General features: G+C 41.3%; 1 protein-coding gene across 1 annotated transcript in view; it reads right to left on the reverse strand.

The window, feature by feature from the left end:
- MED12L (mediator complex subunit 12L) overlaps positions 1-20011 on the reverse strand; it is a 322651-nt gene that overhangs the window by 229385 nt on the left and 73255 nt on the right. Inside the window, exons 8-10 of the mRNA XM_021685957.1 lie at positions 17385-17534; positions 16515-16614; positions 16062-16198 (exon numbers count right to left, since the gene is read on the reverse strand). Coding sequence (XP_021541632.1) covers positions 16062-16198; positions 16515-16614; positions 17385-17534 — 387 coding nt within the window. The remainder of the gene's footprint in view (positions 1-16061; positions 16199-16514; positions 16615-17384; positions 17535-20011) is intronic.

The following is a 20011-nucleotide window of genomic DNA, read 5'->3' on the forward strand; positions in this document are numbered from 1 at the left end:
GCTCCCAACCCTGAGCACTGAATATCCAGAGGAGCTGCTCCCAACCCCAAGCGCTCACTCCACTGTTGGCCCCCTCACACTCAGAGGCCTCACTCGCCGCCCAATCCGAACATGGCAGCTCAGCAAGCCACCCACTCCAACAAGGAACTGAAGAGAACTGGAGGGGAGGCTGGAATGCTGGCCAAAGACTCACTGCATTAGAAACAACCAACATGAAAAATGACAACCAAGCATCAGAAAGAAACAAATTATTACAAGCAGACACAGCTGGCAGAGGGCAGTTAAGAGAAAAGAGGAATCATCCTTTTATGTAACCTCACCTTTCCTTTTAGAGGATGCAAGCCAACCAATGTAACATCAATTGCCCATTTTTAGTATTTGTCCAGTTGTATAAACACTATGCCAGAAGAACTGGATAATTACAGTATTGGCATTTACGTGAGAAGTCCTTAACGTTTTAGAATCCGTATGTTCGATTGAGATTATAACAGCTGTAAACACACTCCCAGGAAAAATATGCAGACATACACACATAAATCTAGCACAACTTTTCAGAAAGTTCATGGACTCTGAGAAGACACCCAAGAATCCCAAGGTAAGAATCCCTAATCAGCTTGTAGATACTAGCAAACAATTTAGATCATGAAAATCAGTTTGTTCCAAGATTCTTAGTCATCCTACCCTAAACTTGGTTAAACACATGTTGACTCAAACAAAGAAATGTTACTTAGGGCAGATCTCAAAAGCATCTCTAGGTCTCTTAATTTAAATTAAAAGAAGTAATTCAATTAAAATATATAAAGATTGTTATGTTTAACACTTAAAAAAGAAAGCAGACTAGAAGGAATGTTTGCCTGGATTCCATCTAATCCAGAGAAAAGTCAAAATATAAAAGTCAATTCAGTGAAGCACCACATGCTTAGATTTAGATTATAGACAACAAAAGGAGTTACCCTAAAAATACTACCATCAGTTTTTAATAAATTCATGCAGTCAATAATGTGCATCATATCCACATTTATAAAGTTTTTATTTTCTTCAGCATCATTAAAATAAGATGAAAATAGGCTACAAAAGAATAAATGACTCACTCATTCAACTTAAGTAATAGGTTCTGCTTGACTTAAAGATGCACAGAATAGCACATATAAGGGAAAACACTTCTTCTTAACACATCCAGATAGGACCACGAGTTGGGGTAATGTGCTAGAAAATAAGCCCTTCTTAGAAAGGAGTCAATTCACTTCCAAAAGCACTTATTAAGTACCCATGCTAGGCACTGAGGAAACAAAAATTTAAAAGACCTGGCCCCTGTGCTCCGAAAGTTCACCTTCTACAAAGAAAAGCAAAAAAGACAACTAATCATAAAGCTACAAGACGTGGGGTGCCTGGCTGGCTCAGTTGGAGGAGCATGCGACTCTTGATCCTGGGGTCCTAAGTTCGAGCCCCATGTTGGGTGTAGAGATTACTTAAATAAATAAATTAAATTAACAAATAAAATAAACTTAAAAAAAAAAAAACAAGAAAGCTACAAGACGTTTTGACAACATCGAAGAGGAAGTAATTAAGTCTGGCTATCTGCACCTTCCATATCTCAGTCCCAGCTTACAGACATCTGAGATCTTAACTTGAAGACAGGAGGGCCTGCAGTCGGCCTGCTACAGCTGTGGTCTCAATTTGTAATTATTAGGAAATAAGTGAATTATGAAAATCCAAGGAAAATGCTGCTGAAAAATTATGTTTTTAAAATATAAAATTACAGAAATTTTCTTATATTCATATCAGTTATATGCCCATAATCTATTTTCAACCAATAAATATTTTCCAATACTGGCCAGATTCAAATAGTGCAAAGTCCACTCCTTTTGGAATATCAGATGGACTGCCAAATAATGCCAGTCCTTCCTTAGGATATTGGAGTGGTGGGGATGGAGGAATACATAGGTTCTGCGCCTATTTTAAAAGAAACAGTAAGATACTACAAAAGATGTTTTATTACTAACTTAGAAAATCATGTTGGAAAATCAAGGCACATGATACCAACTTGAAAGCAAACTATCCCTGCAATATGAATAATTACATTTATGTATTTGGGTCAAAATGTACTTCATTAGTTCTTTATTACTGAAAAATTATCTAGTAGTTATAAAATACTTTTATAATTTCAGCATATTTTTCAAGACAATTTTTCAATGAAAACTCCCCCTCCGACTCCTACTAATTACTACAAAGTTTTGATTAACATTTTAAGCTATTTTTACCAAGAGGCCTCTTCTAGCTTCCACTACCAAAAACGAGGATATCCTGCTTTTTTCACTCTAAGCACCAGTTCCAGGGTATATCCAATTAGACATGTTCAATGTGCATACAAAGAGACACCCATGGCTCACACTCCCCATAGGCAGATCCTTGCACCCCTCCCCCACTACTCTGCATCAATCAACTTTTGGAAAATTAGAGGATCACTCTCATTTGCGTTCCAGATGCTATTTTACAAATTAATTCAAGTAACTGCCAACACGACATCCTAACGTCAAATATGTAAACTGAAGTGCGTTCGCACCCTATAAACAAATTTCTAAGAATATTAAGCTCCATTTCTTTAAAACAGTAATTATTTGTTAAGTGAAATTTAGTAAATATGATTTTAACATATAATAACTTCAAGGCAAAAATTTGAGGAAATTTAGGAGTTCAAGATATAAACTACAGTCCCTGTCCTTCAGCAAGATGGCAATTAAGTGGGAGAGACATACATGTGTACAAATAATTTGGAAATGGAAAGGAAATGAATGAAAAGGAAAAAAGGAAAACGGGAAATGAAAATTATCTCAGAAAGTCAACATTTAACAGAAGCCGAAAGAGAAGACTGAAGGAAACTACTAGATGCTTCCTTTTAGAAAGTGGCTTTTGGGAAAAATCTTGAAGAATGAGTTAAATTTCGAGAGAGATGAACAAGAGAAGAAACGAGTATGTGGTGGGAGACAGAATAACACCCCCACCCCCAAAGATGTCCACACGCTAAAGCCAGGACATGTGAAGACATTACCTTAAAGGACAAAAGGGACGTTGTGGCTGTGATTAAGTTCAGGATGTTGAGGGGGGGGAATTATCCCGGATTACTGGGTGGGACCAGTGTAATCACAGGGGTGGTTGTGAGGCAAAGAGATGTGACAGGGGAAGCAGGAGCCAGGGTGAGAGAGAGACTGGAAGATGGTGTGCTGGGTACTGTGGAGATGGAGCAAGGGAACACAAGCTAAGGAATGCAGGGGGCTTCTAGAAGCTGGGAAATAGAAGGAAACGGAGTCTCCCCGAGAGGCCCCCTAAGAATGCAGCCCAAATGATACCTTGATTAGAGCCCAGTAAGATCATAACCTCCAAAACTGCAAGAGAAAAAATTTGTGCTGCTTTAAGCCACTAAATTTCTGATAACTTGCTATGGCAGCAATAGGAAATTACTTCAAAGCAGTGTTAAACAAGCAAATAAAAAGTGGCAAAGAGGGGCACCTGGGTGGCTCAGTCAGTTGGGTGTCTGCCTTCAGCTCTGGTCGTGATCCCGGGGTCCTAGGATCAAGTCCTGTGTCAGGCTCCCCGCTTGGCGGGGAGTCTGCCTCTCCCTTTCCCTCTGCCTCCTCCCTCCTTGCTCATGTTCTCTCTCAAAGAAACAAAATCTTTAAAATATGTTTTTTTATATCATTTGTTCCAATAATTCAATCTCTGAAAATATAACCCAAGGAAATTATCTTAAAGTAAGGAGGCAGGAGTGCTCATCAGTGAAGCAGGATACTAAAACGCTCCCCCCTTTCTAGCCCCAGAAACTGACAGATTCCCTCTGAAATTTGAAGGAGGCTCATAAGGGATCAAATCAGAGAAAACAGAATGAACTCACATGGAGAGAAAGTCCTTATGGATGGTTCACAGGCAAGAGCATTTGTCTTCAGCAATGAACTCTGGACATTTGTGTGGTGTTTTATTTTTATTTCTATTTTTCTGCAGACAAATGGTGATATTTCAGTATCTGATTAAAGATGTGTCAGTAAGGAAGGCAGCCTGGAGAGGCCTGCCACGGGACAAAGGAAAGGGGAAGTCCAAGACGCGGGATTACCAGTAAGGCTCCAATCCCCTCCGACAGCATTCTGCCCTCTCAGACAAGGGCAGCTCCCCACCAGCCCACCATTCCTCCCCTCTTCCCGAAGCCGCACCCCTACTTCTTCTGGGGATACTGCTCCTCCTCCTGCTCCAGGGGATTCACAGAGGGGTACCCCATTCCTCTTAGATTTAGTGCTGCATTCTGGATTGGGGTCTTCGATAGGCAGTGAAGACTGGGCAATTCTTTGGTCACAAGAAAAAAATCTATCAGGTACTCATCAGGCATGCTGCTTTGTGCTCAACCTTATAAAACATTTGGGATACTAAGAGATTAGCCCTGGCCAGATGAAAGTGCCCTCTATTCCGATCAAAAATACTCTTCAGAATAGGTTTTCTGAAATACGCATTGCTTATTCTAGTCATTACTAAAATCTTAGCATTTATTAACTGACGAAAGCAGACACAACAAAAATTAAAAGCTGAAAGTTCCTGACCTTAAATGTAAATCTTTTCAGTCATTTTTTAAAGATTTATTTATTTGAGAGCGCGAGCGAAAATGTACGTGTGTAAGCGGGGGGAGGGGCAGAGGGAGAGAGAGAATCCCAAGCGGACTCTGCACTGAGTGCAGAGCCCCACATGGGACTTGATCTCATGACCCTGAGACGATGACGTGAGCCGAAATTAAGAGTCAGATGTTTAACCGACTGAGCCACCCAGGTGACCCTCTTTTCAGTCATTTTTAATGAAAATTTAAAACATAAAATAACTTAGTATGGACTTATAATCACCCTCAAAATCAGTAATAAAGATATCTTGGCAAATTTACAGGTGGTAATAAAGATAATTAACATTTATTGAGTGCTTACTCAATTTATAGTCCAACATTGCAATAAATGTGTTTCAGGAATTATTTCTTCTAATCTTTACTACCTATGAGCTAGTTATCATTGTCATTTTACAATTAAGGAACCCAAGGCATAGAGATGTCAAATAGCTTGTCCAAGATCACTCAGCTAATTAATAAAACTCTTGCCACAACATAAATCTTGGGAAACGACCTAAGTAAGTACAGCAACACTGTGTGTTCAAAAGAACCCAGGAAGGTAATCTTGACCCTCGTCCTAGAGTACCCAATGGCCTTTGTGTGAGCTCCAAGCTTCTCTGGGCTCTTCCACCTCCACTCTTGATGCTTACAACATCGGAGTATTCTGCTCTCTTGTGCAGAATATTACTTCCATGTAATATGCATCTTTCACAACATGGCTTCATGGTTATTAGATCTCCAGCTATTGGTTTCAAATAATCCATTAGGAAATGGAGACACACCTCTGAGAGCTACTAAAGGAAAGTCCTTTATCATCTCAAATACTGTAAAGGGGAGCTGGAATCTTCAGGAGCAGTAACAGGCAGCTTTACATATTGATACTTCATAATAGATAGTAAGACTTTAATAGTCCACAGCATGCACCCCGAGGCTGCAACTACATAGAAGCAACTAGGATAGAGAAGAATGAAAGAGACAGAAAGAAAGAGAAATTGAGCTATGGCACATAAAATTAAGGCCGGAGAAAAAGCACCAAACCAGGGGGTCAAGAATCTGAATTCTAGCCACGGCATAAATTAAAACATGTAATCATGGCAATAACAGTATTAACACTTGTAAATGTCCAGCCACAGGTAGTAGAAATAATAGCTGAATATATTTATCGAGCAGACACTGAGTGTTTCACACACATCACCTCTAATCTCCACAACAAACTCTGAAGTAGGTCTTGCTATTCCCATTTGACAGATAAGAAAACTGAGGTTCAGAGGTTAAGATGGTCAAGGGCACAGAGATCTAAAGGGGCAGAACTAGGAGACCTAATTCCAAAGCCCATTTTTCTGTTGCTCCCATCATCACCGAATCAAGATCTCTAGAAGCACAAAGAGCATCACTGTTACACGGAAATCTCTCAAGTAGGGGCGCACGCGAACGCGCGCGCTCACACACACACATACACACACACACACACACACCAGGAAGCCTGTTGCTAAGCCCCACTCCAATCAGTCACTGCCACCCAGTGTTCCAGTCAGACTCCTACCTCTTCAGGAACGTGCCAGACTTATAATCAAATGCACACGCAGAAAATGAATTACCAAAGACTTCGTTCCTCCTCTAATACTTGCTAGACCAGATACTCGTGTAAGTCAAGGATTTGTCTTTTTCATGGTTTTACTTTCAGCATTTATTTTCAGTGTCTGGCAAATAGTAGAGTCAACAGATATTTTTCATCATAGAGTAAAAGCAACACTGTCCTACATGAAACCAAAAGCAAAAACAAGGTAAGATGGGGGTCGGACAATGGTGGGAGGAGTTTACATTTTATTCCCCTCCCCCAAAACACACATGCACTTACTTAATATAGAAAAGTATCTGACAACCTAACAGCTAATTAAGTGTTAAGTACTAGATGTACTCTCATTCCTAATTTAGTGAGTCAAGGATGCTGGTCCCAACACTATTACTTAGAATCATTCTGAAGGATTTAGCCAATGGGAAGAAGGACTAAATATGGCAACATCACTAGAGTTTACATAAAATGATTATCTTCTTCCACCAACCCAGAGAACTAGAAGGCTTTATGAGAATAAGAGAGCTGAACATCATGAGTAAAACAAAAATAAGCAAGTGATGGACAACAGTAAGCAGAGAGAAAAAGAAAATCCAGCAGAATATTTTGTAGAATGTAATCCATGTATGTCCTCCGACCTGTACATAAATGCCCAGGAAAATATCGAAAGGATATGTTCCAAAATGAACAGTGGTTACTGCTCATGTACCTAATGAGTGTTTGCTATACAGTATGCCCCGTTCTGATGCTTTCACTATAATGCTATGACTGTTGAGCAAACTGAGGCCTAAAGGTTAAATAACTCGTTAAATGGCTCAAAGCTACTAAGTCACTGACCTAAGAGTCAAATCCATGCTATGTGCTCCACAGGAGGAGCTCGTATGCCAACATACCCCCACCTTCTGGGCAGAAGAGTGGGAGAAGCGTCCAAGTTGTGGGCTAAAGAGCACTTCATAATGTCAAAAATGTATTCCATCCTATGCACATAAAAATCACAAGATACCTGAAACTAGTAACATTGTATCATCCTGCACTGTATTGTAATAACTCGTACTTCAACAAATATTAAAAACAAAAAAAATCACAAGAAGAAATAATTGCTATAATGAGAACAAGTAAGACAATGAATGGACACAAAATTCAAAAATCAGCAAGGTCCTTCAAATAACAGCATTGTTCATTTGGCCTCATGAACTTTGGACACACCTACAGTGGTAAAACACTGAAATCATTGTTAACTCTGTTGCAAATAATCATCATTGATGGTGCCATCTACATCTATAATAAAGACACCCCAAACGTGAAGAAGTTCTTCATCATCAGGGAGATCGGTCACATTTTTCTCTCCTGGGAAGGGTGAGCTTAAACTTGATAGGTTAAGCCTAATTCAGTTTTTATTCAATTACTCAATAACCCAATGGTCTATAAAAACTAACCACGTCTTCTATAACAAACAAAGAAGGGAAAATAATTGACAACTACATCTGAGAGTCAGGCTTCCTCTAGAAATTAGAAGATACTTGATCAGATTGTTTGCTATTTTAAGAAATTTGTTAATATGCTACCTATATTATAAAACGATACCATAAAAGGGAATGGGGAAAAACCAATGACTCATTACTGTAAGCAACAGCAAACTAAAAGAACTTGAGATCAGATACTGAATAAGGCTCTTCAACAGCTTTATAAACTGAGACTCACAGGACAAGTTTATAAATGTAATTAATCACTCTTAGTCAACATTAAACAAAATGGTCATATCTGGATTAAAAAGTCGTATTACAGCACCAATAAACGACAAGGGATAATATATAGAGCAGTGTTATTAGCAAGTTATATGGCTTGCAACCTGAGGCACATTATGGAGATCTGGATGAATTTCAAGAGTTGCATTAAGTTAAAACGTGGTCTAAACTGCTAATAGAACGTAAGCCTCTTGTACATGATCACAAATAGCACTTAACATGCAGAATCACCATGAAGTAAGACTAAGGTTGTTAACCACAAACCCAGAAGACAGGATATTTACATATAAATAGTATTCACTTGTGAAAAATCTTTCTAAATATGAATGACTGATTCCCTATGTACATTTCCAAAAGATATTTAAGATGGCTGATTTTTTGATGGAAAATGGGCAGGTTTTCCTAGTCTCACATCCTTAGAATCAATGAGCCTTTAGGTCTTAGGACATCTAAGAAACAAAACAAATACCATGAAAGCAAAAAGGACTTTTTTTTTTTTTAAGCAGCAGTTAAACATAGCACAACTCTGAGTTCTGAGAAGGTGACAGATAAGAAAACAAAATTAAAACAATTCCTCTGAGTATATAAATCAACTAATTGTCATTAATTTGCACTATGCCAAAAGATGAATTTGCCATTCTCCAGTTACATCATCAACATTTAAATAATAATACAAATGCAAAAAATAGTTCTGAGAACAATATAATTGCAGGATAACAGAAATCATACATAAGGAGGCGCCTGGGTGCCTCAGTTGGTTAAGTGTTTGACTCTTGATTTCAGCTCAGGTCATGATCTCGGGGTCATGAGATCGAGCCCAGCATCGGGCACCATGCTGGGCGTGGGGCCGGCTTAAGATTTTCTCTCTCTCTCTCTCCCTCTGCCTGTCTCCACCTCCCAGGTTGCACATGCACACTCCATCTCTCTCTCAAAATAAAAAGAAGTCCTACATAAGACAAATTGTAAAGAACTCTCTCCAAAAGTCCTTGAAAAGTGTCAGGTCTCTCTTACTGAAAATAAGGAAAACACCCAACTTAATATCCAGGGGTCATCACTGTATGGTACAATAAGCTTTACTTACTTGTCTTTTAGGAAAAATGAAGGGAACATACAGATGAGAAGAGGGAAACCTAAATTTCTAAAACATGGTACTAGGTTGACAATGTTATCCAACCATGAACATAACACAAGTGAAGTGGACTCTAGTAGTAAGACACTGTACAGCGACAATGACCCTGGGGGAACAAGTAACTAGCTGGAATCCAACCTGCTACTTAACAGCAAAGCCAGGACTCAAATTCAGGTCTGAACTGGCTTCAGTTGTGTGATACTCTACAAGGGTCAGCTTGCCCAATTTGAAGATTTGGATTTTCTAACTTAAATATTGTTTACTATGTTGAAATTGTTTCGCCTTTAAAAATCAGGGATTATTCCTGCAAATAAATATGCCAATATTAATATGGAAACTGTGGCAACTATCAAGGTTTTTCCCTCCTTTTTCCAAAATTATCTGACACTTGTTTGTTCCACTATAGTTACCTGAAATAAAATGATTTATTAAAGAAGTAGGACAAGGAATAGAATGTACTAGTCAAGAGTTGGGTCCTAGGGGTGCCTGGGAGGCTCAGTTGGTTGAGCGTCCAGCTCTTGATCTCAGCTCAAGTCTTGATCTCAGGGTTGTGAGTTTAAGGCCCCATATGGGGCTCCACACCCAGGGGAGCCTACTTAAAAATTAATAAAAAAAAAATCTTTTTTAATTTTTTAAAAAAGAGTTGGGTTCTAGAACCATTTAGGATTCTAATCCCTATTTTCCCACCAGTGAGTTGGGTATAAGCTTGGACAATTTACTCATCTGCTCTATGCCTTGATCTCCTCATCTGCAAAGGAGATAAAGAAAAAAAAATTTTTAAACATGTTTCTTGGTTTCCTCATCTGCAAAGGAGATAAAGAAAAACAAAATTTTTAAACATGTTTCTCACTGGCCAGGAAAAATTTAAATGAGATGGCATAACACATAACAGGGCTTAGTACTTAAGATGTACTCATAAAAAGGCTGAAGAAAAAAGACTTGTATCACATGCTCAAAAGCAATCTAAGAGGCCCACCACAATCTAAGTGGATTCATGACTGACCCTTACCATTACAGTAATGTCTAAATGTCTGGACATGCCATTTCCCCCACCCCCAACCATGTTAATATAATCACTCTTTCACAATAAGTTTACTTGAAGAAAGAAGAAAACGGTAGCTGTAAGAGACTGGCACCTCCCCCTTTGGGCGTCCAGTAGGAAACCATGTGACTTCTCCAGTACAGTGTACTCAGGCAGGGCTGCAATCCGCATCAACAATTCTAAAATTCAGCACATGCATCTTAACGGGAAGCCATCCAGGTGTGTTTTCCTTGTTTGCCTGACTTCTGCCTCATTTGACTTTGTTATCTTGAGTCTTAATTTTTAAAAGTGACTCTTTCTTACATTAAACATTCACAACAACAACAACAACCCAAAAATACCCCTAAGCACTGAAATGAGCACGATCTCTTTCACTACATGGTAGTACTGCAAACACCTCACTGGGGGTGGGCCAGTCCCATCCGACTGCTTCCCTGCTGAGGGTAAAGTCTTTGTGAAAATCAAAGAATGTAAAAAGCCTGACAGATGTTGGCTGTGCGTTTTGGATTAATGGATTGTGTGATGGCTGTGTGTGTGTGTGTGTGTGTGTGTGTGTCCCCACAGTAGTCTCAAGGGACCGTAGGACCATATTCCTTCCATGTCTCTAGAGTTTAACTGCTTCCCTAAATATGTCAGTTGTAATAGTAGATAGTGTTTACGGAGTACCCCTTTACACGCTAGGCACTATAAATATCTGAATGTTTTCTCGACATTGTTTCAGGTCATTTTCACATCATCAGGAGGTAGAAATCCCATTTTACAAGTGGGGAAATTAAGACTCATGAAGAGTAAGTGAATTGTACGTAATACCGCCCAAGAGATGCGCTACTAACCTGCTGATTTTACAGCTGAGAACTCTGTCAGCCGCCCTCCTTCCACCGCCTGCGCATGCTTCCTTGTACCGTTGTTAAAGCCAACATATTCTATAGATTTTCTTTCTGCATTCCCCCTACCCTTCCAAACCCAATCCCATAGAGGGCTTTCCTTTCCAGTTCACTGTCCCAGCAGCTTTTCTGTAAGCCCCCGCAAAAACCAATTCAGTAAGTATTTCCTGAGGACATGTGGGGCACCAGGCATGGTGTTAGAGACTGGTGATACGCTGGTGAGCCAAAGGAACACAGACCCCGACCTGTGGGGCTTTAGGCTGGCAGGGAGAAAAACATGCAACAAAGCCCAGCAATGACCAGCAGACGGAAACGGAGATTTTCCTTTGCATGGTGCTGAGGGTTCCTCAACCACATGGCTGCCGACCTGGTCTGGCCCTGGAGGCCTGGGCCAGAGGGGAGTCAGACGGCTGCTCTGGACTCTGGGCCTATGCCATTCAAAAAAATCAGTATGAACTCATCACACCTATTCAGAGAATGCTTCATGAGTAAGCAGGAAAGCAACAATAAATATGTAGATTTTCAGGTTTGTTTAGCAGCAGGGAAAGAGGAAATGTATGTGTCGCTGCAGCTGTTCTGGCCTTTTCATTACTCAGGACAAAGTCGGCTTCCCCGGGCACCAGAGAGAGAAGTGAAAAGGCGGCTCTTCCTGCCATCTTTAGACTCTCCCTTCTATCCATGTCACTGGCGGACCCAAAGAGGCAGCTACTTCTCCCTTCACACCCAACCAACACAAACAAGGAAAGAAGCCAAGAGGAAGGAAGCGGTCTGGCTTCTCTGTAAGGCTGAGGGGCACTTCTCCCCCAGACCTGAGGTCAGCAATGTGGCCCCCGCCTGTAGGTCCCAAGTGACAGACTCAGTCAGGACTTGGAATCAAGAGGTGCCCTCCATTCCCAACAACAGTCCTTTTCGTGGACATCAGGCTTCTCTGCCTCCCATCACCCAGAGCAGAAATGGTTCTGAAACACTGAACAGGCAAATCAGTAAGCCAGTGTTTAAAACAGGCACCATGAGGGGCAAAGTGACAGGCATCTGGGCAAACATGGCCAACAGACACTGCCTGGCTTGCAGTGTGTGTTAAGATTGGAAAAGTTCACATGTAAATCTTGACATCCAAGTTCTCTTGAAATGTCGAATGATCAGACAACAGTGGGTTTGCCTTCCCAAGTAGAATCTGAGACAGGCCACTCTACTCAGAGAGGGCAAGCCCCCTCCTGGGTTGCCTCTCAGGGGCCCTGGACCCAACAGCCTACCGTTAACTTGCACCACCTCCTGACAGCCATACAACACAAGTCTCCGAGCCCTGTCCTAAGCATTACAAGTTTTATATCTCCCACTATACTGAATGGAAAATCAAGCAGCACAGATTTAGAGTAAGTAAACATTAAGGGTTTTAGGATTTATATTTTCACCTCTCTTACAACAGTACCCAAACCCTAACACAGAAGCACCTGCTGAGGATAAGGGGGGCAGCAGGGAAGGAGAGGGTAAAGGAATAACGGCAGTCCACGGAGAATGAGCAGAAGCACGCCACAGGCCTGACACACCCCATCGTGGGGCCCACGCTCACTCTCATGACCACAGTCCAACCACAGGGCAGGACAAAGGCCTCAAACGTCTTCATTCCGTGCATGACGGCTTTGACCAAACACGGAGACTTAATGACACACACAAACCTGAACTTCAGACTCCGAGTCCCATCTGTAGGGCTGCTCTCCCACCTCCCTACAAGAAAGTGAAAAGAACTCAATTTCCTTTTAGCAGTTCCAGAGAAAAAGGAATCAAGAAGGGTGAATTCAACTTGCCCAAATAGATGTGAGGAAGCAGGCTGAGCAATCCAGGGCCCAGGCCTACCTAAACACAACTTCAACAAAAGCAAACCTCAAGCTCACTGCAATTGCAGAGGCTGGTCACTTGTTCTATTATCTTTCATGTTGTCTGTCCTAACACAAATTATGAAACCAAAAAAGAGGAAGCACCTTTTAAAGAAGTGAGACCTGTTTCTGAATCCAAATCACACCACTTTATACAACTCCTAGTCAGAAAATTATAGTTACATCATATTGGTTCTTCCAATATAACACAACTAATAATTATTGCTATTTATCATTCACATTTTTAAATATATTTATAGAGTGCTTTATAATTCTCAAAGTCCTCCTGTCCCTTAGGGATAGGTAAGTTGGCATAGAGCATTTGCCCTAACAAATGAAGGCACTAAGGCACAGAGCCTGCAAGTAAGTTGCTCAAGGTCACACAGCTGATCATAGTTAATACAACTCCACAGCTCATCCATGAATTCCAGATATATATATATATATATAAAGTGACTTGGTAGTCAAGAAAATAGTAGGCCCTGATGAAGAATAAACACAAAGATGAAACTCTGTCATTTGCCTGCTTATACATACACACCGTGGTATACACACACACACAGATGCCAAAGCCATATTGTAAAACTTACAATATAATGTTCAATAAAAATTAATTTAATGTTAAATATTTTAATGTTTAAAAATTATCCTAATGTTAAATTAACTGGATCTGCCTAGTTATTCTTTCTAACAGATGATTAAGAAAAGGTGACCAGTCTGAATTACAGGTTTAAAATAAAATTTTTGTCTTACTCATAAAAGAGCACTGTAACCACAAAGCAACCACTCACATCAACTCTTTCCATAGTTGAGTCAACATTCAACATAATTACTCCTAAACGGGCAACACTGACGTTCCTTCCAACGAAGTATGTCAGGAGAACATCTGGGACTCTCGGTCCTGAGTACATGTCGCCCTCTAGTGGCATCCCCCTCCCCATATCCTGGGTGAATTCCCTCATTGGAGACAACTGTGCTTTAGAGAGCTTATAGTGTGATTTTATTCACAAATACAAAACTTGGGGGGCGCCTGGGTGGCTCAGTCATTAAGCGTCTGCCTTCGGCTCAGGTCATGGTCCCAGGGTCCTGGGATCGAGCCCCTCATCGGGCTTCCTGCTTCTCCCTCTCTTGCTGAGTCTCTGTCAAATAAATAAAATCTTAAAAAAAAAAAAATACAAAACTTGGGGCGCCTGGGTGGCTCAGTTGGTTAAGCATCTGACTCAATCTCAGTTCAGGTCTTGATCTCAGGGACGTGAGTTCAAGCCTTGAGTTGGGCTCCATGCTGGGCGTGGAGCCTACTTAAATATATATATATATATGTATATATAATTTAGGTAATTATATATACATAGATAAAAAACTTAATTTCTGCCCTTGATATGACACTCATCATTTCCTCTTAAGAGTGCTAGTGAATAACTTAAGTCTCTGTGGGTGAATGGGGCATGTAATTGTGAAGTTGGGCAGTTCATTCACTAGAAAGGTCTACAGTGAGGCTAACCACAAAACTCAAGTGGTTGTGGTGCACTTGCTAAAACGCTCACAAGAGAACAACACAATCTTTACTCAACACTTGGTGCAAGAAGCTTAGGAGTCCAAAAGGACATCTTGAATTTTAGGTATCTCAACTTTCCTTCCAGGTATTTCACTTCAGTATATTAAAAACCTTAGTAGTCTTGCAACCTTTTATCTAAGAAAGTCTTTATTACAAATGGACACCATAAAAGAACACCGTAACACCTTGTGTCAATTAGCAGAGAACTGTGCAGACTTATAATCAGTGTACTCTACAGAAGTACCAAAGCATTGCTGAGACTTCACAATGAATGAGAAAATATGCTCAGTCCGTACCTCACTCAATATTCTGACATTCTACTTGGCAGCAGTGAACTTGACACCTTATCTTTGAGAAGCAGGGTGACAACACAAATTATTCCAGAAAGAGGAATAACCTACAACAGGATCACATCAGGTTCACATCAGGGTGGGATAAGGAAAGGTTTTGGGTTACTGTTTCTGTTGTTTAATCTCTCCTTTCCCCATATGCATTCCCAAAGGCTAGTACGAAAATCAAAGATAATAGTAATCAGTCAACTAAGGTGTTCCATGAAGACAGGTACCATGTCTTAAAACTTCTTCATTCTTGGTGCCTAACACAACCTGGCTATACCATGGGTTTCTGCTTCCCATTGCAAAAAGAAGACAAACTTGTTCATTGTCCCAAAGTAAGGTTGAGGAAAAAAAAAATTGAAAAACCTTTATTGATAGGGCAGTTCAATAATGAAACAATCTAATCCAAGAAAGCATAAGATGATAATTCTCTGTGATGGTTAATTTGGTCAGGCCATGGTACCCAGTATTTTTGGGCAAATTCCAGTCTAGATGCTGCCGTGAAGGTATTTTTTTAAATGTGGATAACATTTAAATCAGTAAACTTTAAGCAGATTATCCTCCATAATGTGGGTGGGCCTCACCCAATTTGTTTAAGGCCATAAGAGAAAAGACAGGTCTCCGAGGAAGGAGTTCTGCTTCCAGATGGACTTCAGACTCAAGACTATGACATCAACTGTTCCCAGGGCCCGCAGGTTGCTGGCCTGCCCTGCACATTTCAGATTTGCCTGCCCTCATAATCATGTGAGCCAATTCCCTAAAATAAATACTTCTTTCTCACTTACATATATGTGTGTATACATATATATGTGTACACACACGCACACACACACACACATATTTGTGTATATTTCCCCTTCCCCATACTGGTTCTGTTTCTCTGGAGAATCCTAATACGTTGCATACAAATTTTCCAAAGACCGTGACCACAATATTCATTCACTGCTCTAATATTAAAATAGACTCCCCCTAAGTTAAAGCCAAACCATTATATAAAGTCCAATCACTAGATGAAGGATATTCTGCTAGAACTAAAATGATGGGGGGGGGGGGAGGTGATGATAAAAAGTCCAAGAAAAATCTTTCCAACAAATACACCTAGGTTGATCAGCCCAAAGGACATTTCATTTTAATTATCTGGGGGCATTTTAGCCCAACAACAAAATCATTTCAGGGTGACACCTTCATAATCTCTTACACTTCATAGAAAAGGCTTTGCCAGAATTTACTGAATGAAAAAAAAAAAATATGCTGAGAAAATTTAAATGAAAAGAAGAAAAATATGAACTACCTCTTGGTTATCTTTGTTTTGGTTTGCCCAGAAAATCTTATGATAAAGCGTCTCCATTGAATTGCTGGAGTCAGTCCGGTCAAAACAATGTCGATCCAACACTTCCAACGTGTGTAACACCCGACTGATGGTCACCCCTGGATGTGGAAATTAAGCAACTGTCAAGAGGTCAAATAAAGCCACAACAGCGTAGTACAAAATCATCATTAGGCAGGGCAAAAGGGATTTTAAGAAAGCATCGTTCTCGGCATGTAAGAATTCCCAATGAAACCAAACCTGACATTCTCGACAGCCGGGAGCTACAGGGCACAAAATGAAGAATGCCCTCAGAAGTCAGAAGGTGGCTCCGCTAAAAAGCATCCTTACTCACTATGTGGACGGATAGTTAAGAATCAGAAATGCAGCACGAAGTCCAACATTCAAAAGCACCCCTTCTTCTCTCGTGTTCTGTACCTGCTGTTGATTCTTGGCACTTGTCAAAGGACCACCGAACCTCCACTGCACGGCCTCTTTGTTTGATCTGCTGTTCCGCCTCGTAAATCCTGGCCCGAACCTGAAAGATAAGCACTTCCACTTAACTTGTGCTTGGAGAGCCACAGTGGCTGTCTAAATCAGGTCAGGTTTCCCACATGAGCACAGCAGCGTCCTACAGTCCATCTTGACTACATCATAGCAAATTTAGCCTGTTGTCCAAGAAGTGCCCTTTAAAATTTACAAGTGGTGGTTCAATGCCAGTTTTCAATAACAAATGCTCACCAAAAAAAAAAAAAGTTTGCTTTACAAGTGAAAATTTTTTTAGGATATCATATGGAAAGGTGAAAGCTCTAAAGTATCATTTTTGAGCCATTCTTCTATGTATGAAAACAACGAGGCATGTTTCATTAAGAAAAATGCTTGCCAAAAAAACAGGGATCTTATTCTCAACATTAGTCACGATCCTGTGGTTTAAGTTTCTTAAGTCTCTGAACCAAAAAAACCCAGCACTAATAAAACTAACTCATAAAAACATAGTTACTAAATATCACAGATGACCAACTAGGAGCGCTGTGGTCATGTATTAGAACCACCACCGTAACTACCCTCTGGGTGGCAAAACGCTCTGCAAGAACTGCCCAGCAAGAGGGAAAGAAGAAAGGGAGCAACGTGATGAACTTCTGTGGTTCAGAGAGGCGAAATACTTCGCCCAGGCCCCCCAGAGAGATGGGGAGCAGGGCTGGGAACGGTACCCAAGCACCTGAGATGCTGAAACCCACCTGGCCCACTATGCTGTGATGCCTCTCAAGAATGAACACACCCATCAAACCACCATAACAGGAAGTCTACCTGCTGATTGAAAGCCGTGTTCCCACCCGGCATGGGGAGGCTGGAGGGGGCCACCTGCAGCAGATCCAGGGGCGAGCCAGGGTTCGCGCTCTTATTGTCGTTTGTGGAATAATTCCACACCAAGGCACTTGGGCAACAGAGAGTGACAGTCTGGAAATGAAGCAGGAAAATCCAGATATTTAAAGGAATGAGAAAAGTGCAACAACTTAAAAGTAAAAATGATGCCTTGTCATAACGATATTATAGTTTCCTACCAGTGAGTTTAAAATATGGGCTGCTGACCCCATTCTCAACTTTTCAAGTTCTAAGACAAAACTAAGAATTATTAATCTGAGGGACGCCTGGGTGGCTCAGTCGGTTAAGTGTCTGACTTCAGCTCAGGTCATGATCTCAGTATCCTAGGATCGAGCCCTGTGTCGGGCTCTGTGCTCCGCGGGGATTCAGCTTCTCCCTTTCCCTCTCCCCCTGCTTGTGTGCACTCTCTCTCTCAAATAAAATCTTTAAAAACAATTATTTTTTAAAGATTTTATTTATTTATTTGACAGAGCACGCGCGCGAGTGAGCACAAGGGGTGGGGGGGGGCAGAGGGAGAGGGAGAAGCAGGCTCCCCCAATGTGGGGCTCAATCCCAGGACCCTGGGATCATGACCTGAGCCAAAGGCAGATGCTTAATGGACTGAGCCACCTAGGCGCTCCCCAAAAAAGAATTATAAATAAAGGGAGGAGTACAGCTACCGAGAAATCAAGGAGTATTATAATTCATAAACTAACATTCCAACACAGAAAACATAGGAAAGTTAATAAAAACACAGTAATCATCACTGAAAAATTGTCACTTAAAACAGTTTCTTCATTCAATTAGAAAAATGAGATGGAATTAGACTATGTCATTTCTAAAGTTATAAAATCTAAAAAGGAATTTTTTTTTTTTAATCTAAGAAATAATCTCTGAGATAATGCAGGAAATAGCTTCATAGATGCTGGATAGGCAGTAACCCTGGACCAGCGGGTGGCAAATTTTCTATAAAAAGCCAGACAGTAAATGCTTTAAGCTTTGCGTGTCACCTCTAATTTCTGTCACATATTCTTTTTTTGTTTGTTTTACTAACTCACTGAAAATATAAAATATATTCTTAGCTCCTGGGCTGGACTTGGCCTCCAGGTTGTGGTTTGTCTATCCCTATCTTAGACCCTTGAAGACATTTTTTACTCAGCCAGCTTGCATGAAGCACTTTCTAGGACCGCCTCACTCACAGGTCACAGCAACCCCATGAGGGAGGTAGTGCTATTCTCCAATTGTACCAAAGAGGAACATGAGCCACGGAGAAAATTTAGTAACCAGCCAAACTGATTTCAGCACACATGCTTGGAACCACTATGCTAACCCTGCTGCCTCCTAAATGGAGACGAAATATTATGGCTCCAGCGTAATTAAGCCCTTACTCTGTACTGTGCGCTGCCCTGGAAGCTTTCAGTCATCGCAACCCGAACTCTGTGTGGTAATGAAGGAGGAACTGTCACCATTCCCCTCACGCCCAAGAAACAGAGGCTCAAGGTTCGAGTTAGTCAGTGGCAGAGGAGAGGCTAAAGTCAGGTCTGCAATGATTCTTTAAAAAACAGGTCTTAACCATCATGCTGTGGTGCCACTTGACAACAGACTGTGAGCTTATTAGAGAGGGAATGCAGTATTTCCTTTTCTCTAAAATGCAAAATTAAGTATTAAGAAAACTAGACCCTGAGGTGTAGGGGACGTCTGGTGGAAAGCAGATGGCAGACGTGAGGAATGTCAAATCCCTGAGCCCCACCAATGTATCCGCCTCCACTGGTCCACATCCCCAGCTCCCTCCTCCTGTGTGTGAGCAGGGCGGGGGGGTCTCGTCTCCTGTCCATGATGGCACTCTTCCCAGTGTTCTGAATTCCAAAGCCTCCAATATCCAAGGTGCTGATCTCTCAAACAACCCGCTTCTCCTGTTCTCTCTACCTACTAGTTTACCCTCGCCTCAGAAAACAAACAAAACCTTTTAAAACTCTCCACTCGCCTAGCAGCAATCTCTCTCTTCCCTTCACAGACGTGTTTCTCCAAAGAACAGGGAGCATTATTTCTCCCCATTCTTCATCGCTCCTCAACCCACCTCCATATGGCTTCTCATCCACCACTCAACTGATCATCAGTGACCACAGTCTTCCCAAAGACAATCCAGCCATCTTCTTACCAGACTTCCCCAAACCGCTGGGCACTGCCCACTACTAACTCCTTTTGGAAACTTCCCGCAGTACCTGAATCGTAACAATCCCGGGGCGCCTGGGTGGCTCAGTCAGTTAAGCGTCTGCCTTTGGCTCAGAGCACGATTCCAGAGTCCTGGGACTGAGCCCCATGTTGAGCCCTCTGCTCAGTGGGGAGTCTGCTTCTCCCTCTCCCTCTGCCCCTCCCCCATGCTCATGCTCTCTCTAATAAATAAAATCTTTAAAAAAAAAAAAAATCCTAATAATCCCATTTTTATTCTCACTGTCCTTGTCTCTATAACAGCACTCCCCACTTTCTGTTCTCTCCAGTCTGGCCACACTTTCATGGTCACCTCCATGGACTTCCCTTCTGCCACCTCTCAGCCACTCAGGCCCCCCGGGGTC

This window comes from Neomonachus schauinslandi, chromosome 1 (assembly GCF_002201575.2).
Source record: "Neomonachus schauinslandi chromosome 1, ASM220157v2, whole genome shotgun sequence".
Taxonomy (NCBI): Eukaryota; Metazoa; Chordata; class Mammalia; order Carnivora; family Phocidae; genus Neomonachus; species Neomonachus schauinslandi.